General features: G+C 42.4%; 2 protein-coding genes across 2 annotated transcripts in view; one reads left to right on the top strand and one right to left on the bottom strand.

Moving 5' to 3' along the window:
* aasdh (aminoadipate-semialdehyde dehydrogenase) overlaps positions 1–2,976 on the top strand; it is a 7,418-nt gene extending 4,442 nt beyond the window's left edge. Inside the window, exons 11-15 of the mRNA XM_020603351.1 lie at positions 4–586; positions 663–826; positions 1,314–1,439; positions 1,801–1,932; positions 2,494–2,976. Coding sequence (XP_020459007.1) covers positions 4–586; positions 663–826; positions 1,314–1,439; positions 1,801–1,932; positions 2,494–2,883 — 1,395 coding nt within the window. The 3' untranslated portion in view covers positions 2,884–2,976. The remainder of the gene's footprint in view (positions 1–3; positions 587–662; positions 827–1,313; positions 1,440–1,800; positions 1,933–2,493) is intronic.
* A 1,302-nt stretch (positions 2,977–4,278) lies between these two features.
* On the bottom strand, positions 4,279–22,655 carry cracd (capping protein inhibiting regulator of actin dynamics). The gene is given in 10 exon segments (XM_020603433.1): positions 4,279–4,458; positions 5,477–5,639; positions 5,740–5,930; positions 6,218–8,051; positions 8,053–8,556; positions 8,667–8,882; positions 10,397–10,552; positions 10,638–10,770; positions 11,224–11,392; positions 22,209–22,655. Coding segments are annotated over 10 exon segments (3,720 nt in total). The 5' UTR covers positions 22,402–22,655; the 3' UTR covers positions 4,279–4,297.
* Between the last annotated feature and the right edge of the window lie 493 nt (positions 22,656–23,148).

The raw sequence follows: 23,148 nt of genomic DNA on the forward strand, positions 1-23,148 counted from the left end.
ATTGTTACCACTGTAGGAGTCAACTCGTCAGAGCTTTTGGAGATGATACTTGATGGGACATTTTCTGATATCCTGCACCATGTTGCCAAAGTAACCCTGTCACCGCAGTTTGAGAATAGCCCGCTATCGCTGTCTGAGGGCAAGAGACCTGCTGATGCTCCCATTGGGGTTCTAGCGAAGAAAGAACGCAAAGGGACGCAACCTCCGGCAGCAGAAAAGTCACACAAGGAGAAAAAGGTTCTTAAAATTATAAGAAGAGCAAGTGAGGTAATAGAAATGAACATCAGAGACCCAGAGCCAAAAAACTGTCAGGCTGACGCACTCATGGAGTCCAGAGCTCTGGGCATCAATCTGAGCTGGTCTTCAGACACAGGCAGATGTGTGGATGCCTCCCCGGTGCTTCTAGTACAAGAAGGAACAAGTCTTAGGTCAGATGTGACTGAAACAACAGTGTTCATTGGCTCACATTCTCACAGGGTGCAGGCTTTAGACCTGGACAGCGGGAGCCTTGTGTGGGAGCGAGTTCTCGGGGACAGAATCGAGGCCTCGGCTGCCGTGTCTCACTGTGGGACTCTGGTGGTTATAGGTCAGTATCAGCACTCTGAATATCTAGTTATAAAATGTGACGGTTAGTTATTGTGCTTAAGGATTACTTTTCCCAGGTTGCTATGACGGCGGTGTGTATTTCTTGTGCACTGCCTCCGGAGAGACACGGTGGATATTTGACACGGGAGATGCTGTGAAGAGCTGTCCTGCTGTGGATCCCCTCACAGGCCTGGTGATAGTGGGCTCACATGATGGGTATGTTTACGCCCTGAACCCAAAGGTGAGTGTGTTTGATATGAGGGCATACTAAAGCTCTAAGGATTCAGAAAAATCACATGTTGATAGATTATGGTGATGTCACAATTCAGTTTCTCTTCAATCTTGCCAAAAACAAGGAGAATATAGCTTTAATTTATATATTTGCTAAATGTTGTTCAAGCTTATACTTTGGAATTAAAAAAAGGAGGCCGGTCTGAACCATTAATGAGAGTTACCACATGTAACAAGGGTTATATTGGCTAATAGGTTACAATAAACCTTTTTATTTACATCAAAATGAACAAAAAAAGGAATAAACAAAACTCCCAAAGCACACTTACACAATAGAATAGACAAACCTCTCCCACACATACTGTAGATTTCCACCTGAACCACACAAGCTGTCTCAATCAACTCTGAGCATCTGTGTTGTGATGTTGTCTTTTCCTGGTAAAATCCCTGCTGTAATTAAAAGAGGCACAAAGGGTTTTTTTTTTTTTTTTTTATAGGTCCAGCAGTGTGTGTGGAAGCGCCACTGCGGGGGCGGAGCTGTGTTTTCCTCTCCGTACTTTCAGCCCTCGCACAGACAGCTGTATGTGGCGACACTGGGAGGACACCTGCTCTGTCTCAACCCGGTGGGTGAAGAAAATACCGGATGAATGAAAATGTAGAAAATAGAAACTTGTGTCATTTTGATTACTAAATGTATAAGTCTAAATGTAACAAAGAAAAGAATGGCCTCTGCCTATCAAATCATTAGCAGCAGTCCAGTGCACAGAGAAGCATGTGGAAGCGACTCTGCCCCAGTGCCATCACAACTCTTCATCGTGTTGTATTCATTTAAAAGCACGCTTCACTTCCAACATGACACTTGTATCTGTGATGGCTTTGATTGATGATTCGGGGTGAAGTTGAGGTCAATATAATCAGTGACATTATAAAAAAAAAACACACACATAATGAGCACCTGCTTTGTCTTGTGTTTGTCTGCTCCAGGACAGTGGAGAGGTTCTGTGGTCTCACAGCAGAGGCATCCCGTTCTTCTCATCACCAAACAGCTCCTCTGCTCGCGTGCTCATTGGTTCTGTGGATGGAAACATCTGCTGCTTCAGCAACACGGGGAAACTGGTGAGAGGCAGAACTCAGACTGTCACAGCTTTCTACTTTGGCTTCAGCTCAGTTTTCACAACAGAAATGTGACGTCTCTGTGATTGTGGTTTAATCTGACACTGATCAGCCATAACATTATGACCACTGGCAGGTGAAGAGGATAACATTGATTATCTCATTACAGTGGCACCTGTCAGTGTGTGTGGTATATTAGGCAGCAAGTGAACATTCAGTCCTCAAAGTTGATGTGTTGGAAGCAGGAAAAACGGAGAAGCATAAGGATCTGAGTGACTTTGACAAGGACCAAACTGTGATGGTGAGATGACTGGGTCAGACCATCTTCCACACTGCAGGTCTTGGTGGGTGTTGTTGGTCTGCAGTGGTTAGTACCTACCAACAGTGTCTAAGGACAAATGGTGAACTGGAGACAGGGTCGTACTGATCTGGGCTCTACTAAATCAAACAGGACTGAAATGTTAAGAACTGTAACTTTTGCGAATTGAAACTCTGTTGTACAAACATGAGCCAAAACAACAGCAAAATACCTTAGTGTGTGAGACTGTTTGTATTTCTCTGCAGGTGTGGCAGTTTTATACTCAAGGACCTGTCTTCTCCTCTCCGTGCATCACACCAGACCAGCAGAGGGTTCTGTGTGGATCACATGATGGTCGCCTGTACTGTTTAAGCTGTGCCGATGGCTCTTTAGTTTGGACTTTCCAGACATCAGGCAAGGTGTACTCAGCTCCATTTGTGTTTGATGCTGTGGGCAGGAGGGGGAGTCTGGTGGGACTGGCCTCTACAGATGGCACAGTCTGGATCCTGGATTGTCAGGATGGACAAATGCTGGCCTCCCACACTCTACCTGGGGAGCTGTTTTCATCACCAGTAGTCCACAAACAGTCTCTTGTGGTTGGGTGCCGCGATGACTATGTGTATTGTTTAAAGCTGACTGTCAAAGAGGAAACGTAGAAACATTGTTTATGTACTGAATTGATAATAAACATTGTTTTTTTTCCTGAATCTGGGTCAGAGCAGGAAGCAGGATTCTAATTAAAGCTCAGGGTTGCAGACCTAGAACAGAAGAACAGTCCTGCAGTTCAGACATCATTATTTAATTAACATTATTCATACCATTTGTATCTCTTTAAGAATTTTCTCATGAATATCTCTAAATGGGACAAAAAGTGCAAATAATACCAAACTTTTTTGTTACATATAACACTGCGCACACTACACTATTGTGCACGACCAAAGTTGGAAACAAAATGACAAAGTGACTCAGCCGTATAGGGGCCTCTCTCTAACCGAAGCTCTGCTAATGCCTTTGACTTACATACATACAGATCATTGAGTGAGGGGCAGGAAATGAGAACGCCGGAGGAAATGCTTACATAGTTATGAATGATCGTATCACATTTACGAGGAAGCGATGACATAAGCCTACAAACACAAGTGTGTTACAGGAGGACGGCTACAAGAATCCTATGTTACAGCAAGCAGGTGTTGTGTCGGTCTCCGTTATCAAAACAAACAAAAGTCCAAATTAGATTATTACAGCTGTGAGGATAATGTGCAGTTCAGTGAAAATGTCCGGTAACACTCATGATCTTCAGTGCTCCGTTTAGGTGTGTGATTATCATAGACTGTGTTACTTTGTAATGGCAGAACTGTCCAGGAGCTTATTTGACAGCTATCACAGTCATCACGGACACAGTGAGAATTGTTACTCTAAGGTTTCCGGTATGAGTCAAAAAAAAAAACAGGCTTCTTTTGTACATGAAACACAAGGCTCAGAGAAGAGACACAGTATTGTTTCAACAGAGATAAATCTGCTGCTTTACATAAATAATACCAAGGAGGGCAGAGAAGATGCCTGTAACACTTCCACATCTGCGTCCACAAGTAGATTCAACAGGGTCATGTCAAGTTCTTCTTGTTACTGGTAGCCCTTAAACACAGTTCAGACAGTTCCCCTCTGTTGATTAAACACTGTCATAAGTCAGAGCGTCGCCTCTCTGATATACAGGGGTTCTATTGCGGTGGGTGTATGATGGTTGTGACTGGCTGCTGAGGACATATGTACTTTGTGTGTTTGTATACTCTAAGTGCATGCTTGCAACAACTGTTTACATACATCTGCGACTGTATGGAAATATCTGAATGTGAAGCGCACTTTGACATGATAACAATAACAGCCCGTGTGTGGGGTTATGAGGTGAAGAAGGGCTTTACTTGTTTCACAGTCAGGAGGGTTGACAGGTGGGATCTGGAGTTCTGGAAGTGAAGGGCCATGTGCTGCTGACTCTCAAGGCTCTTCAGAGTCTGTGGCAGTGTGCAGTCTCAATGTAGGCCAGAGAGCCCAGTGTGAAGCTGGGGCAGGGTGTTATTTGATAATTTGAGGGCAGTCGCTCCAGGCTTTGGCCTTTCGCTTGGCCAGGGCCAGCCAGGCCGGCTCTGTGGACACCTGTGGAGAGTCACTGGAGGGGAAGCGCTTTGACACCTCCTTGACAGCAGGTGGCGATGGTGTAGAGTCTGCAATCTCAACTGAAACAACAAAGAACAAAGTTGGTTACAAATGAGTTTATAATAATCCCCTTTATTTGGCCAAGTATGTTACACACAATGAATTTGTTTCTGGTTTCTGGTACAGAACCAAGGCAGCCATCTGCGGCGCAAACTCAACCGATGGCTCTAACCAATGGGGGCAACAGAGGGGTTCAGTGTCTTGCCCAAGGACACTTTGACATGTGGACTGCAGGCACTGAGATTCAAACCTCCGACCCTCCGGTTGGGAGACGGCTGCTCTACCCACTGAACCACAGTCGCCCCCATTGTTACACCATTCAGCATTTTTGGGTTCATTTAAACATTGAATTGTATTGAAACTGATTCATTTGCAACATTATTTTTAGATGTTATTAAAGCAACAGAAAACTGAAAAATGCCAAAATAATTTTAATAAAACCAGAGTGATGTCATCATTTGTCTTGTATTGTTCAACCAATAGTCCCAAACCCCAAATATTCAGTTTAATTGAACCTAAAACAAGGAAAAGCAACACCGATCAGATGTCAGATATTTTGCTTGAAAAATTACCTACAAATTATTCACTTATCAAAATAGTTCATTTTCTGTTGAATGATTGATTACTCAATGAATTACTTCTATTGTACAATTTATTCTTGAGAAATTTTCATCATTATAGAATTATTGAAATATTTTAACACACTGTAAACATGACTTTAGGATTTCAAATATAATTTTCCAATTTTGACGACTTAATTTTTATGATTATTAACTGTATTATGTCAAAAAGTAGTGAAAAATGTCCACAATTTCCAGTTGGCAACAGTCCAGATAAAACTATTTTCAAATTACATGTGAACAAAGAAATGGAACCTGCAGAACCTTTTTAATGCTTGATATAAATGACTTAAATTATTGTTGTTTATCAAAATGACTGTAGACTTTGTCAAGCAACTAATCAGTCCATCAAATTATAATTTCAGCTGAAAATGGCTTTAACATTTCAGACCACAATCCTCAGCATGCAGCTACTTACCAGTGACAGAGCTTGGTAAAGTGTTGGCTTTTTTCAGGTGTTCTCTGCGTTCAAATCGTCCCAGGAGGCTGTCGGGTCTCTTGGGCTCCTCTGGTGTCTGAGGTTTAGAACCAGGACTGGTGCTCCCACTCCCTTTGCCCTCTGTGGGACTCACCAGTGTAACCTGAAAAATAGGTTTGTGATCACTTCAGAGGAGGGAAACTGTGTTGAGAAACTTATGAAAACAGACATGTTTGAAAGCAGGTGAATCAGCAGACACATACAGAGTCCCTCTCTCTAGCTTGTTTTTCAGCCAGTTTGGTCTCTCTTTGGCTACGACGCTCCTCTCGGCTCTGCTGCTGCTCCCTGAAGCCCTTCTGCTTCTGCAGCGCCATTGTGATCCATAAGGGTCCAGACTCCTTCTCTTGGACCCTTGCACTGTCTAGTGAGTGCCTGCTCTGTAGGGATGGTTTTTCTGCAGGGGAAACACATGCATATTGGCATGTTACTGGGGATGTGTACTCTTTGAAACTGTTAATACTAGTGCCCATAAAATACCTGACTGTCACTACCAATACGAAAAGAATGCTATCTTTGAAACTTTGCTTTGGGAAATAACATTTTTCTACAGAACTGTTTTTCACATTTCCGTATTTGCAATAAAACATTTTTGGTCATTATGGCTGTCAGAAGATTCTTCTCAGTATCTTTGGTATGTGAGTTCTAATTTGCACTAACACTCTTCATCACAATGACACTGACCTTTCCTGATGAGCTCTGTCTTCCTGTCCACCTTTTCTCTCCAGGGGATATTGATAGATGGGAAGAATGATCTCTTCTCCTTTGGCTCCTCTTCCCCTTGAACTTGACCTTGGCTGCTCCGGTGCAACTGGGTCGCCACTGAAGGTTCCTCGCTCCTGATCGTCTGCTCATGGCTGTACAAGTCTGCTCCCCCTGTCTCGTGGCTTGCAGCATCACCGGGAAGCCCATGGACCACTGTAGAAAGAGGCGATGGGGGAGGTGTTGGGACTGCTCCGGTAGGTTTGGGTGACATGGTGGGTCTTCGGTAGAGTGGCGGTTTTGAAAGCACTTTCTCACCTTCGCTATCTGGGGGTGGACTGGTAAACTTATCGGGTTTAGCCTGAAGGATGGCGGGAGAGGCAGATGCATGTAAGTACTTGCTTGTTACTTCTTTCTGAGGCAGTGTGGACCCTGATTTATCTGAAAACACAGAGGAAGAGTCAGCATCTGAATCACTGGGGGTGAGAGGTGAAGGGACACCATCAAAGCTGTCTCCAGCACTGTATCGTTTCTTCCTTTTCTCTGTGGACTGTTCGCTGTGAAAACGCAGGGAGTAGTTGGTCCTCCTCAGTTTTATGCCAAAAGGTGAGGGCATGTCCTCACTGTCCTGGCCCTGCTCCTCTTCGGCCTTTCTGCTTTCAGACACCTCCGTCTCACTCTGAGCCCTGCTCCTCAGCTCTACTCCCTCAGGCTTGTCTCCAGGGCTGGGAACCAGGAAAGAAGGGAGGTCTTTGGCAAACATACACTCATCTGACCCTCTTTCTACGATGCGGACAGTTTTACTTGTCCTGTTCTGAGGTTTACTGGTTGGAGCTGGAGAGGCTGCAATGGGGCTGTCAGATGAACTACCTTCCTCTCCTGCTTCTTTATCATTTGTACCAAACAGCTCAGAGTTTCTGGTTGATTCTCCAAACTTCTTCTTTGCTGGGGTGATGGAGAATTTGGCGCTGGCCGACACAGTCTTCCTGAGGTTGGCATGGGCAAAGGGAGGCTGGTCTTCACTATGAGGCTGAGGCTGGTTCCTGCTCAGGTCTGTATATTCATCATACTTCCCCTCTTCTACCCCTTTGAATATCTTTGATCTAATATTTGCCCACTCAGCCAAGACAGTGGCACTGGATTGGTCTGTAGAGAGCGAGGACTCGTTGAGTGATTTCGTTTTGCCAGACTTGTGGTCTGGAGAAGTCTTGCTCTTGGTTGGTGGTGTTCCCTGGGCCTTTCTGTCCTCTCCCAGACCCAGCAGAGACTTGCAGGCAGTGTTTTTGATCTGGTCGAAATTAACAGCTGTCCCGCAGAGCTGGGCGCCTGTCACTAAGATGGCTGTGTGGGGGATACATGCAGATGTTAGCAGGTTAGGGGAGTCTGGTCCTTCAGAGGAGAAGCCCTTAGCTCCCTCTCTTTGTTCAGCAACAGCACTGCTGTGGTGCCTGGAGGATGGCATAACAGGTGTCAGGTTGACCTTCTGGAATAAAATCTGCTTTTCTCCAGAAGAAACTTTAAAAGAGAATGGCCTCTGTCTCTCTTCTATCTCCCTCCAACGCAGCTCCTCAGCTCTCCTCTTCCTCTCTTGTGGATCTGAGCTGCCATCAGTCTCCTCTAATGACAGTCTTCTCTGCTTCTCCTCCTCTTTTCTCCTACTCTCCTCTGCTTCCATTTTTCTCTTTTCTTCCATTTCATGCATTCTTTCCTCTTCTTCTATCTGCTTCTTCTTCCTCTCAGCCTCAAGCATCCACTGCCTCCTCACCTCTTCTTCCTCCTTTCGCTTCCTCCTTTCCTCCTCCTCTTGCCTCTTCCTTTTCCTCCTCCTCCCTTTCCTCCTCCTCTTGCCTCTTCCTTTCCTCCTCCTCCTCTTTCCTCCTCTGCTCTTCCACTCGTCTCTTCTCCTCCTCCTCCCGCAACCTCCTTTCCTCTTCCTTCCTGCGTATCCTCTCGTCCTCCTCTCGTTGCCTCCTTTCTTCCTCTTCTTTGATCCTCCTCTCCTCTTCCTCCCTTCTTTTTCTTTCTGTCTCTTCTCGAAGCCTTTGTTTTTCCTCCTCTTGCTGTTTGCGACACCTCTCCTCCTCTAGTTCATGCAGCCTCAGTTCCTCTGCTCTCTTCCTCCTTTCTTCTTCTTCCTGTCTGAGCCTCTGCTCCTCCAGTTCTCTCCTCCTCATCATCTCCTGTCTTTCCTCCTCATGGAGTCTCTGCTTCTTGTAGCTTTCTATGGACTCAGCAGATGCTCTGCGCTGGTTGTCTGTGGAGATGCAGGCTGCATCAAGGTCGTCTTGCACCACACCATGAACAGATACCTCTTGGAGGTCCTGGGAATGCATAAATACAATTAGTTCCATTTTTACAGTAGGAAATGTTACAAAATGAATCAACAACATGCTAAGAAGCAACACATATTTTGACTATAGTTCTGGCTTACCTGGGTAAAGCGCCGGTGTTTGCTGGAGACCCTCTGGTTTTTGGGTTTGACAGACAGTTTATGCTTGGCAGCGGTGTTGTCTAAGAGAGGAACAGACTGTGGGACGGCATCTAGGTTGATGGACTCGATGGTACCAGTGGGTGGAAGAACTTGTTTGGATCTTGGGGACTTCACTGGGGTGCTGTGTGGTTCAGCTGGTTGAGCCCCCTGGACTGGCTTCAGTCACAGCAACAGAGCATTTATTTAAAACTGATGCACATCTGATTTGACTTAATACATTAAAAAAATATACCACCAATTTGGCATTGCATTTCTATAACAGCATTGGATTTTTTTATAAAAGAAAACGAAGTTCAAAATCGATAGAGCAGGGAGTCTTTTTTATTTGACACAGAGGCTCAGAGGAAAACGCTCCAGAGGGTCATTAATACGACCCAGGAGATCGTCGGCTGCCCGCTCCTCACTCTGGAAGAACTACACAGTTCCCGCTGCCTCAAAAAGCCCAGAACATCATTAACCCTGTAAAGCCTGACACATCAAAAAATAGCCAGGACATTCTAATTTTTTGGAACTGAAATGTTTATTTAAACCTTTTAATAAAATTCAAAAGAAAATTCAAGATTTATATTTGCCATTTATGCATAGACAGACAGTCCAGGCATATAGGAATAAATGTGCCATATTATTTTGTTTATTTTAATTTTATTTTTTGTATCATATTTGATACATGAGGCATTTTTGGCTATTTTTATTTGCTCAGAAACTCACATAGCAAAAATATGATACAAATGGTTTTATAGGGTTAAGAACACTTCACACCCAGGACGTTCACTCTTTAAACTGCTGCCGTCAGATAGACGGTTCAGAGCAATGAAATCAAGGGTCACTAGATTCAGGAATAGTTTTTACCCAACAGCAGTTACCACACTCTGTGCTGCTAAAATATAATATTCCTGTGGCTATGAGGGGGGTGTGAGAGGTCTGTTGTTTATTTTGTTTTTGTAGCGGTTATGTTTTTTTATGGTTTTATTTCATTTTTTTTTTTTATTGCTGTAGGGATGGATGTCACTCTAAAATTTTGTTGTACATGTTACAATGACAATAAAGAATTATCTTATCTTATATTAATTGTTAAATTACCCATAGTGCAACTCAGTTGCAGACAATTCAATCCAAGCCCCCAGGAATATCATTTGGTCATAAACCTATTTCAGTATAGTGGTGAAACCACATTACTACAACTTCCATGTTCATCACTTGATGCACACTAGTCTAAAAAGTTATTTTCCCTGAGACACCCATTGGAAAAGGGGTTTAGTGCATAGGAATGAACTGGATGCCATCTAGTAATCTGATATCCAGATTACAAGAATCCTGTTATCTGTTTCTCCTTAATACATCCAAAGTTCAGTCACAGATCCAGGTGTTATACTAGTTGCAGCAAATGTATTTTTTTAGCCATTAGCTTAGCTAATGATGAGGAGTGGGCAACAGAGGACTGGTGAACTCACCTCTTTCTAGCTCCACACATCAGACTTTAATCATTTTTGACAGTGACTCAAGTGATATCACTTGAAGAAACTTAGCAAACTTCCTGCAGTCACAAAAACACAACTTTTTTCACATGCAGTCGTACACTCCAGCAACCATGAACAGACTATGATGTGTAAAATCAGTGGATTTCCCCTTTGGAAACAAACTTACATCCAAATAGGTTCATTATCTGTTACCTTTGGCTCTGTTTTTGATGGCTCGGCTTCGACCTGGGCCAACACTTTCAGTGGGCTCCGAGGCATCTCTTCCTCATCTGAACTGCCCTCATCTCCTTCACTCCTCCTCAGAGAAGGAGGCCTCTGGCCAAACTTTATACCTTGTGCTATCTGCCTCTGTGTGATCAACAAAAAAAGTTCCACATTATATTTGCAGAAAGAAAATGTTCAGCAACAGGGTACACATCAGGACAAGGCTCACCTGCAGATTCCTAACTTTATCTGAGACGTTTTCCTGGGACATGCTGTGATCCAGACCCAGCTCCGTCACTGGCTCCTCTGGGATAAAGATGCTGTCGTGTGAGAGAGCTCGAGATCCTATGGGATTCAATTCCCTGCAGAAGAATGAGAACAACTTCGGTGTTGCAGCGTCATTACAGTCAGTCATTCGTTTATCAAAAGCAGGCTGCAGTGTTGCTCTGTGTAAGAAATGCATGACTTCTTTACACACACCAGCGATTTCAGGACAACAGGGCTCAAATTGTGTCAGGCCTTTTATAAGCTGTATTTGTGCAGAGCCTCACAATTCTCTACCGACTGCATAACCACAACATGCAGTGTTTATGAGTCTGTTTTAACACATTCATTGTTCTGAAAGTGAAAATCAGATAAGACACCATGTTGTATCTTGCATTAAAATCTGTCTGCCCTAGCTATCTGGATAAAAGTGGTGAGAAATTCACACACTTTCTGTATAGACACCAAATTATGTGGCTGCTATAATAAAAAAGAGGGAAAGCTCATTTTCCTCACACATGGATAAAATTGAACCTTATTTGTGTACTAACCTCAGATTTTGATTGGCCTCCTCACTGTCAGATACAATTCCATTGCACACTTCGCCAGTAGAAAAACTTGCTCTTAGCTCTGCTCCATCAAAGCCCCCTCTCACCTCTCGCTTCTTCTTCTTCCCAAACAGTCGTCTGAAGGGCTGGAATTTGCCCTGATGCTTTCTCTCTGTTGGTGAAAGAAAAAAATGATAACCACAGCCACATGCAATCAGATCATCAATCTGGGATAGATAACCAGCAGGATGGTGCATATAGGCGAGTTTGTGTGTGTGTGTGTGTGTGTGTGTGTGTGTAATGAATTGCCACTGATTGAATTAAAGGAAAATCAGTCAAAATAGCAGATGGAATGAGGAGAAAACCCTGGCTCTTTTGTTCATACTTACATGTATATACCGTACAAGATGTGGAACAGGTAAACAACACACGTAAAAACAGAGCACCCTCAGCCAAAGGTTTAGAAACATCGTGATAACATCTCATTCTTCTTGAATTATTGACCATCAAACATGTGAATCTAACCACATTTGATCAACACTCTAGTAGATAACTCAAAGTTATGCATGTGGGGTGTGTTATGCAAAGCTAGACAGTGTGAACTTTCACTGCCATATAATGACACATCATAGTTAATCACACTGACAGATTCCCTGACCCATCAGTTTGTGAGGAATACCTACAACCATGTCAATATGTGCTGACAATCATAAAAATGTGACAACTAACTGAGCCAATAAGACAAAACAGATGTCATAAACCCTGGGGTACTGGAGCGATTGGTGTGTGTCATGAGCCAAACTTAAAATACTAACTTTAGACTTTTGGTTGATACCGTCATGCCTCAAAGTTATAAACTCTTGCACATTAACTAAACTTTCCCATGTATAAGAAAAATAACATCCCTCTGTTCCCTGTTTTAGGATCCCAAAGATGAGATCTGTTGACATATTGTTTGAAGAATGTGAACAGATACTGTATCTCTCTGCTTTATTTTAAAATGTAATAAGGAGTGTTTCTTCAGATCTGATTGTTCTTAGCTCTGCTTTGTAAGTCTGACTGTGTGTTTTGTTTTTGTCTGTGTGTGTGGAGGTCCACTGGATGAATTAAGTGGGTGAGAATACAGAGCTACAAAGCTACTCTACACCACTGTGCAGACAGCGTTCTCAGGGTTCTGTGGGTATCCCTTTCAGAGCTATAAGTAGCAACTGGTGTGGGATTTCACTTCTCATGCTGCTCACTAACCCAGAAGCATCATGGGAAATGATACAGTAAACCCATTTCCCTACTTAGATCCTTAACCCTGGCATGTGTGTCTTTGTTTTTGTGTGGGAGAGTAAAGACCACTCTAATTGGTGTGCATGTATTTAGTTTAATATACCAACAGAGGCATGAAGGTACTGTATATAGAATGTTGGAAATATTTGCTATATAACTGAATTTGACTAAGTACAGAATGCACAGACACACAATGTACAGGTTTAAGGGAACATCTACATCTGTAATATAGTCACATAGAAACCCTCTATCTGCACAAATCTGTCAGAAATCAACAGTCTAGTTACAAATACACTACCAGTCAAATGTTTGGACACACTTTTAAACCAGGTAATATCTCACTGAGATTCCACATCTCATTTACAAGAGAGACCTGGCCAAGACAGACACCTGTGAGTTGAATGAGTTTCCTCAGTTTATTTTGCAACCACTGTTGGAAGCATTTTGAATTTGACACAGTCAGAAATTCCCATTTCTTCCACTTTCCCTATTTGGTTTAAAATTTTTTCATTAAAATTGAGAAAAATCAAATTTTCTTTTAAAGGTATAAATATTATTTTTAATGGAAATTTTAATAATTTATGGCCTAGCTTCCAGCTAAATTGTACTTGCATCTTATTTAATACACAACCAACCTCTCGTGGCCTTAACTGACTTTTTTCCCTAAAGCAATGGAACAACATTTTGGGAAATACAGTAGGTCTATGTTTGTTTGCTTTCATGCAAAGGCTTGCACCCCTTTACTTTCAAATGGCAAAAAGTTGAATAAGGATATTTTTCCCCATCACCATTTCAGTGAAAAAAATTTTGCTTCCCCCTTTATGAAATGTTCTGTAATCCTTTGTATGTCCTCCCTAACCTCCTCCAACCTCTTTGGGTGCCCTCTGAGCAGCATTTGTTGCCTTTCTGGTGTAAAAAGAATACAGTGAACCTTTTACCACGGCCTTCACAGTCTCCAGACTTAAATATTACTTTTCTGATGAAGGAACATTTATACTAGCTGAATGCACATTAAATATTATATTGAGAAGAAAAAAAAACTTCTTTTTTTACTCTTTTTGCCAATTCAGGGTAAGGGGGTGCAAACATTTGCACTCAACTATACAGTACATCTGTATGCTAAATATGAAACTGTTGGTAGCAGCTAGTTAGCTTGGTTTATGATAAAGACTGGGAACAGATGAAGCACTGGCTCTGTCCAAGGGTGAAAAAGTAAAAGCTCACTAATTAACACATTATAGCATGTTTACTTATTCCATGAAAAATTGTCTAAAAACAACAAGCTGAGGTTTTATGTGGAGTTTTGTGCCTTGCTAAAACAGCAGGAACATCAATGGCCCTGGCCAAGAAATAGGCCAGAACATAACTCACAATAAAATCATAGCACGTTTTATACACCTGTAAACGTCTGAACAGATTAGAGGTTTGGGAGGCAACTTTAAAGGATTTAGTTACTTATGGCCTGAGCCAGGCTGGCTCTTATCCCGTTTCCATTCTTTATGCTAAGCTAAACTAGATAGGCTACTGGTGGTAGCTTCATATTTAGAGTAGTATCAGCTTCTCAACCAATTCTTTAAGCAAAGACCCATATGATGATGCATCAAAATGTTAAACTAAAAATATTAAGAAGAGTCTAGTGCAGCTTGCTTGTTCTGCCTGCCCTACAGTCAATGACCTAGAGACATTTGGCTCATGATCATATTAGAGAGGGGAGTGAAAAGGGCAAAGTCGTACATTTAATGGGGTGAAACTAGGGAATATTTTACACTTCACTGAATACAAGACTTTCTGTCAGTTGACTTATTCATGAAGCAGCTCTACTATTTTCTGATATTAATTTTTGCTTTGTTTTCATTTGTCTGTTGCTGTCTTTTTTTCTTCACATTTTTCTAATATTTAGATCAGGATAATGGATCCTAAAGGCCTATATGATGTGTGTGTATTTTTGTTTTATCTGAAAGCATTCTATGTGTATATTTTTTTACATAATTCAATAAAGGTATGTTGCAGAAAATTATATGTCTGCTCATCTTTCAGATTTCTTTGCATATCACCTGTCTGTTCTTGTTTAAGTAGAGATAAGTTGTGTCAGCAGATCACTGGTGAAATTAGTGGTGTGCTCAATACCCCACCAGATCCACTCCCACTTAGTCTGTCTGTGTGCAGTGACTGATGTTATGGTGCAACACTGCTGTTCCGTTTCCCTGCTGCATGCTCTCCCAGCATCAGGGTTTCTCCAGTGCTTCAGCTCTGGTACACAGCCCATAATGTACTGCCATGGGCACGCTTGCACACTCATGCGTGTAACAAGAAAGGCCACTTTTTCTCTGGAGTGTAGACGACTCAGTGGCAGCAGCATTCTACAATGACACTCCCCAGCTGTTAGGGTGAACTCCTGCTTTCTGTGTGCTTTTTGGTGCAGGGTGTTTTGACCCTGGCCCTCTGGACTCTGAGCCGTGCTGATTTTTCACTCTAACTATGTGACCAGGGAATATTTCACATTTGGGGAAGGCAAATGAACTAGCTGGCGGCAGAGAAAGCCAACGGGAGGCAGGCTCAAAAACTGCTCTTGAATTCCACACAAATCTAAGATAAGATGCACACAATGCAACAACTCACTGTTCTAATAGAAAGACTGCAAAGTAACATTTTCTGTGTCATTAAAGGAATAGTTTGACCTTTTGGAAATGGAAACCTATTAGCTTTCTAGGTGACAAGTGAGAAGATTGATACCACTCTTGTGTCTGTCTGCTAAATATAATTAACCTGTATTTTTGTTTGATCCTTAAAAAAGCAGAGAAATAAATTTTGTTGTTTGATGTGACAACCACCAGAAACCGCAGGAAGTCACTGCCCACCTACTATAAAATAGTCTGACACATAACCTCCTATAAAAGGCAAGATCAAACAAATGACACAGGTCATTTTAATGAGGAAGCTTTAGAAGTGCTGAAAGGCAGATATTGTTACCTTTGGACTGAGCTAAGCTAGCTGTTTTCAATCTTTATGCTAAGCTAACTGGCTGATGAACATAACCTTATTTTTTAACAGACAGACATGAAGAAGGTTACACAAACCAGAAACATAAGCACAGCACACCAGCACGATACAGTAGGTAAAGGCTTTTGTAAATCTTGTTAATCAAGTCAAACCCATCACTACACCATTCACTTCTTAAAGAGACAGTGGGGGGTGGGGGCTTTAAGTTTAGGACAGCAAAGGTCATTTCATTCCCAGGATGTTATCACTGAATCCGTTTTAATACACCGTCTCTTTAAGATGTCTGTTAAAGCACTCTTTTTTTTTTTTTTTTTTTTTTTTTTTTTTTTTTTTTTCCGGGCCTTTTGTTTTTTGTTTCCTTTTTTTTTTTACTATTTACCTGGGCCTTTGGATTTGGTTACCTCTAAAAGCATGTCATACTTAGTTTCTGTAGCATCTGTTGCCATGGTTGCTGCACACCTTGGCTGTGGTGAGAGAAAAAGGAATTAAACATAGGGATGCTGTTATCTGCTTTACTGCAGAGGGTTAAAGGGAGCAAGCATACGCCTTTAAACAAGGGAGAAGACAGACACATGAGCAACCAGGAAAGGGGCTCTGAACATTTACAGTGACTGAGCAGAGCTAGTTTGATTTCTACATTTATTGCTTTTTATATTGCTTTCCATCGCCTCTGGCATTAGCATCCAAATCTTAGCTTTGTTAGCTCTTGCAGACTGGTTTGTCTAGGGCACGATAAAGCCTCTGCTGTTTTGTAATGCAACAGGAGTCCTCTGAGGCCACTAGTGTGACTTGTTGGTGTGGAAATTGTGGTACTAAAAACAGTGTTTGAGAGTTGTGAAATATAAAAACAGCTAAATATATGCACTTTCAACAGCTGACTTTTTGCTTTCTCTAATGATTACAGATCTTCCATACATACAGATACATCAGAATTAATCACACAAATCACATGAACCACCTTTAATTTGCATCTCATAAACTGACAGGAACCACCAAATCGCAGATGGCTTCCTTAACCATGAACCCCGCATCCTCCAGTGACCACCTGCCTGCAGCATGTAGGCCAGGCCAGAGGTTTTCTGACATACTGCGGAAATGTGTTGTGTGTAAAACCACAAGCACTTGGGCCAGCAGTATAAAACCAGAGAATGTGAGGGACAGTACTGAGAGAGCCAGAGAGCAGATCACACTGTCTCCAATGAGATCAGCATGCTGTGGGCTTCCTTCCTGAGGGTGACAGAGCAGGACAGACTTTCTCAGAAATGCCTTTCCCCCAAAAAAAGGCTCTTTGTCCTGTCCAACTCCAGCCAGTGCAGGACAAGGAGCCACCAAGCATGTTTGGCAATAGGACTGTGTGAATGCAGACAGTATGTATGATCTGGAGAGAGAGACACTATATGATTGTATCTGCTCGTGTAAAGAGAGGTATTGTGGATGTTTCTTTTTATTGTCTGTTCGGCTGCTAGTCCCTGTGGCGAGCAAGTGTCTGTGTACTAAGAAGCTTCTTTATGGCATGTATATTGCTGTGTACGTATTTGTAGTACTGCTGCTGGAGAGGACAGAGTTGGGGAGCAGATCAAGATGAAATGAGAGAAGCACGTGGAGCAGCCATGTGCTCTACAGAAGCAAAGAAATGCCTTTGACAAGGATACAGCTGCATCATAGTATGGTGGTGGCATAACACAAAACTGTGCCAATGACTGAGCAGCTCAACATCATTTCATGGTGACATGGCCTGCTCTGCGCCAGAGCAGGCCAGACATCTACCAGAGTGGCTAAGTGCCATACCCTTATACCACAAGTAGCTTGCTGACAAAGCAGACAGACATAACGTGGTGGAGCTGTGGAACAGTTTACCTATTTCAGCTGCACAGCTTGAGATGGCTGCGCACCACTGCAGTAAAATCTTAGGGAACATCGATCTGCCCTTTGGCACAAAGCTTGTTTTACTCAGATCAACGTCGCTGCTGCCTCCGCTGTGGCTTTGGGAGAAAACGGTGAAATAAATACAAAACAGAGACAGTATATCATGTTTACATTTGTTAGGTCCTTTGGCATCAGGCACACTCAGGGTGAGGAATATGAACATGGCATGGAGGGTGACATGAGAAGAGTAGGATGAGGAAAGACTTCTAAACAGAAGAGCAAACACCACCAGGATGTATGAGGTGACAATGACAAACTTCCTGAGTCTATATTGCAAAAAAGTATGTCTTTACTATGGCTTTCATCTTCTTAGAGTCTAGACTTGCACAGCATCTCATCAACACCAACTCTGTCTCAGTCTTTCTTTATCACCCTCTGTAGTTTGAGCAGCCTCTGGTTTCCATGGCAACATGTTTTCAGCAGAGGAGACAGACAAAATTCAAACAACAAATTCATATCACTTCAAACAGACTGAAAACATTCACTTGGCACACTCCTGTATAAGCACAAACACTGCTCTCGCTTCTCCTGATGTGGCTGTTTTAGTAACAGCTGCACTGAGCAGCACTGAGCAGCACTAAGCGCGGTGGAACGTGCACAAGGGCAACGAGGGCGTATCCATTTGTGGTCCCTGTGCAGGCTGTGTGCAAGCGCATCAGATAATTAAAAATATGGAAAATAAATATAAGAGTTGTTTTTCTGCTCAGTTAGTCACACTACTGCTGCCCAAACTGTGAGCAAGTCATGACATGATGGCATCAACTGAGAATTCCTAAGAGTGGCCGAGTCAACACAACAATCAAGACATTCTTTTTTTTAGTGAAAGCATCGTATTTAACCAAACTGTTCTAATGTGTTACAGTGCATTGTGATGACATGCAATGCTCCTTTCCCAGGATGTTGGGAGGAAGGCCTTGATGCCTGCTCCTGTTGCCCCTAGTAACCCATCATTTTTGGATGAGGATACAAAGAGAGCATCCGACTAATATTTTTCACTGTGAATTGTCTGCATCCAGTCCACCCCAGGATGTCACTGTCTGCTTTGTATATTATAACAGATTTATACCTAAACAGTTTCGTTTTTTTCACCAAAACACCAAATATACTCCATGGTCATGTTCTGCCTTATTTTCATGCAGCTGCCGTCCCCTCTAACCTTTGTACAGGGCACAAAGGTAAGCTACCACCCAAATGGGCAAAGCTAATCCAGCCTTGAGCTAAATGCTAATGCCAGCATACCAACAGGCTCGCAATGACAATGCTAAAGTTCTAATGTTGTACACTTATAATATTTACTCTTTTCAACATCTCAGTTTAAACCGTTAGGTTTTAGGAATAAACACAAAATACCACTTGGAGAGTAAAATGTTTACATGCTGGTAGGGCTATAAGAAAGGACAGAGGATCAGCAAAGACAGTTGGATTCATCATCTAGGGACCATGAATGTTCCATGGCAATCGATCCAATGTTGAGATATTTCAGTCTGGAGCAAAGTGGTGGACAGACTGACTAACTGACAAACACTAGAGCCTTGCTACTAGTGTTGCTACAAACCTGATTAAAGCTGCTAAAACACTAGACGTTCTGTAGCTATCACAACAATGCTATGTGAAATGCCTTGTAGTCCAGCAGCCCTGCAATAAACACCACCTTTTTGAATTATATAATGTTTCATTTTTTGTTTTGAGACATTAAGCTGTAAGCTGTTCCTGGTATTTCTCCATTCTCTAGATATCCAAAAGGGGCATGTGAAGAAACAATGGCTTTTAGTGGGACACATGTATCGCATGACAATGATTATATTTTCCACACTAGCCAGTGGTTAACTGACAACACAAGTGTACAAACAACATAAAACCCTTCATTTCTTGACATCTCAAACACAAACACTGCAACATTTGCTGATGACATATACCAAAATGTCAGTACAATAATACTGATATACTTCATTAAATCACCCTGTACAACAAGAGCTGCTTGTTATGGTCTTGCACACAGAGAGCGAGTATCTACCCTGAAAAGAATAGATGCAAACTTGTTTAAAAGTAAAAGCAACAAATTACGAGACCTAAACCTAAAATTTCATCAACTTGCTTTCTTACCGTCCTGTAGTCAGTCAGTCTGTGTGCGAGTGTGTGGCCGTTCCACCTGCCTGCTGTCACTGTGAATCTAGGGCATTACCTGGAGTCAGGTGTCAGATGCAGTGCATGTGTGTGCATGTGGGCGTACAGGAGAATGACGGAGTATACGTTCCCTGATATTTCTCATATTGATGAAAGTTCGACTAATCTTCTAAGGTCCAGTCATGTACTCTAGGAAGAGACCTCATATCTGTGTGGGTTCATGTGTGCAGATGTTTGCTGGAGTGGAGCACATGTGGAGTCTGAGGAGGTGTCGGGGTACTGTGAGTGCTGAGTGAGGAGAGATGGGCATTCTCCTGTGTCTGTTAGTGCTGCTGTGCTGAGGAGGCACAAAGTCACACTTTGTTTCTCCGCAGATAGCCAGCGCAGGAGAACAGAGTGGCATTCATCTTTTCCAGCCGGCTGATGCACACAAAGGCTTTCATTGTGGGTTAACAGTAACCATGTTTGCACGCGTGAGAATATTGGGTGGTAACGCAATGTACCGCAACTGCTTAACAACATTATGGTCACACATATCCATTATAAGCTATTCTGTGAAGCTCATGGACCTTACAGCTGATTTCTGACCAGAGCGCAACACACACAAGAGAATCAATGATTACTTTTTACAGCAAATATCATTTACCTTAATTTCTAAGGGGAAAAACAGAAGCTTAGTTCCCCCGAGTCTTGTAGCCTCAACAATAAATGACTAAAGATTCACATTTTATGCTTATATCAGTCTGAATAGGACTCATAATACATGAGCATGCCATTGGTGTGCAATAAGGCCAGCTCCCCCACTCTCAGCTCTGGTAGCATCACACTGCAGTCTCTCAGGGATATGGTAATGATGGGGCTTTACCAACCTGGATGCCGTCTATATTACAGAAGCATAGCACTTCAAAGACAGACTGCTCTCTCACGGGCTCTGTGCACAAATAGCACCCCCAGTAAAGCAGTTCACACATGCTCTCACACAAATCTTCACGTGCATATGTATCCACACACAGGGCGATCAGAGTCCTAATGACTCCACTTTATGTAGAGGAGAGCGAGATTAACGACCAACAACCGCTATTCTCAGTGATACAAAAGCAGCAGCTGTACTTGACATGTGGTAGATCAGTCATTCAGCACTGAAAACACAAATAAATGCTTGAATAATGTAACATTCTACATGTATGCAAGTGTGTATTGATGCTATATTAGCTAGCAATTGATATGGATCATCTATGGGGTTGGTGGTGGGGGGTTAAAAAAAGCAAATTTAAAACTAATTTTATGACCAAATGTGAATTTTTGTCAACCATCCATCCATTATCTATACCACTAACTGCAGTGACATGTACACTTTCAGTGACAGGTTAATACTTTACAGTTAATTTTCAGTGTAGGTGTTTTATTTTTAACAAGTTGTGTTTATCTAACATCCAGTTCAATCTACTGGCATTTAAATGCACAGAAACCAATGACTTGTGCAGTCTTTGTCTGCCTTACAGTGATTAAACTGAAACCCATAGTGGCAGCTTAATCTGAGGTCAAAGGGTGATACATGACTCAAATTAAATGGAGGATGTCTGGAAACACAAAGGCACTGGACAGATGTCTCTGTAGTCAGTTTTGTTTGGCAATGATAAGTTTGTCAAATCCCTGTTTACTGTGGATCAGCATCTGAGAATCCAGACCATCAGGTTGGATATGAAACTAAACACTGTCTTACTTTATTTAACAAAACATTATGTTTGAATCACTGCTCTTCATTATTTCTTGTGCAAACCACAGACATGGTTGGCACACAGCACAGCACTGATTCACCCTTTAGTCAATATACTGCTTTATGGCTTCCAGATAATAATATATAGCTTACTGTCATTCGGGTGATGAAGCAGGCAACCAAAGAAACAGACCAATGAACTAGCACCATAAATGAAAGACCAGCAGCCTGTGAATTCATCTCTGGCAATCTGCCCTTTATTGTCCCTGCCTCTGAGTCTCAACTCCAAAGTCTACTGACAATCTAGCAATATCAGTAATGCAGCGTCGAGTTTATAAGCGTTTAAAGTGGGGGGTGGGGGTGTATTTTATTTTTTCACACATGTAGGCCCGCACCATATGGCCTGTGCATGGTTTTCCAGCTGACTCAGATATCTTGACACTGCAAACGGCTGCATTGTGTTTATCGTTTGAAGAAAGCCACGGATGGGTGTAGTGAAAGACTGCATCCGCCTACACCTAAAGCTCCGATCAATATGTAACCATTAATAGCAGATTAGCAGATACTCCCGCACAGGGATTAGTCTATTAATTGCAGACTAAACGGCATCCGGGGAACAAAGAATCTGGCCTTTGCTTTTTTTCGCATTTTGTCACAAATGGTCTAAAATTGATTAGCATCATTTCGGATTTTTTCAATCTAACGATTTAATACAGCTGCTGACTTCGGTGTTGGCGCATTTCAAGTCAGATCAGATTGCCAGTCCCATCCCATTTACAGCGCGCACATACACGTGCGAAGGATGGGGCAGAAGATCTGAGCAGGTCAATGAGAAATGAGAGGTGGGATACAGTGACAAGGGCATCGGGGCTGTCTACACGTCCAAGACAATCAGCACAAACACACAAACAACACTGAGGAAAAGAGAAAAACATCCCAGCACCTGTTATAAACGTGATTCCTCCTCCCGATCGGTGCTGAGGGGAGCCCGGCTCCGGCTGCTCCGACCCTTTTGTGTTGCTGATACTGCGGGTGCCCGACAGCGAGACGCACGCACCGACCGAAGGCCCCGCACAGCTGCACGCGTACGAGGTGGAGATGGGTGGGTGCGGCTTCGAGAGAAAGGCGACAAGCATGCAAGCTCCTGTCACGATGCGAGCATGTTACTGTACCCTATGCTCGTGCTTATCGGAAGTAATTAATGAAACAAGGAGCTGGATGGAAGAACCGCCCCGAAAGGGAAACAACACGCACCTTGTGCACTCCTGGAGGTGTTAAATCCACTGGGACGTATGATGTATGTGTAATGTTACTGTAGCTGAACTAGTCATACAACTGTAGGCCTACTTATAAACATTACTTTGGTTTCCAGCTACCTTAGCTGAATCAATAGGTGACCTTTTGGTCCATACACACCTATAATGCAAAGAGTCCTCAATGGAAACATTACTTGAAAGTCACATTCATAACTAGAACTAGAAAAGAAAAATCTATTTCAGTTCGGTCTTAAAATTGCCTAGAGATGACTATGGTGGTCTTCATTGAAGCGTTATGGAGTGTAGGAAAATTATTAGAGGGAAAAGGGATCAGAGAAAGAGGAGAGAGTTTGGTTTTTATGAGAAAGCGACTAAACATTTTTTGAGAAAGCGACTAAACATTTCCTCATTCCAAATTTGTTCTTCATTGTGAGATATTCTGTGTGCATCAATGAAACACTAATATCAGCAAATATCTTCAGTAATTTGAAGACATCACCTTGGATTCTGTGAAATTATGAAGGATATTTTATGTTAAACATATATTTACAAAGAATCATATTCAGTTCCACATGAGCCATATCTGTCATTCAAATTGTGAATTTCAACAAAAGGTGACAAGTTTGT

Source organism: Monopterus albus, unplaced genomic scaffold, assembly GCF_001952655.1.
Source record: "Monopterus albus unplaced genomic scaffold, M_albus_1.0 scaffold61.1, whole genome shotgun sequence".
NCBI lineage: Eukaryota > Metazoa > Chordata > Actinopteri > Synbranchiformes > Synbranchidae > Monopterus > Monopterus albus.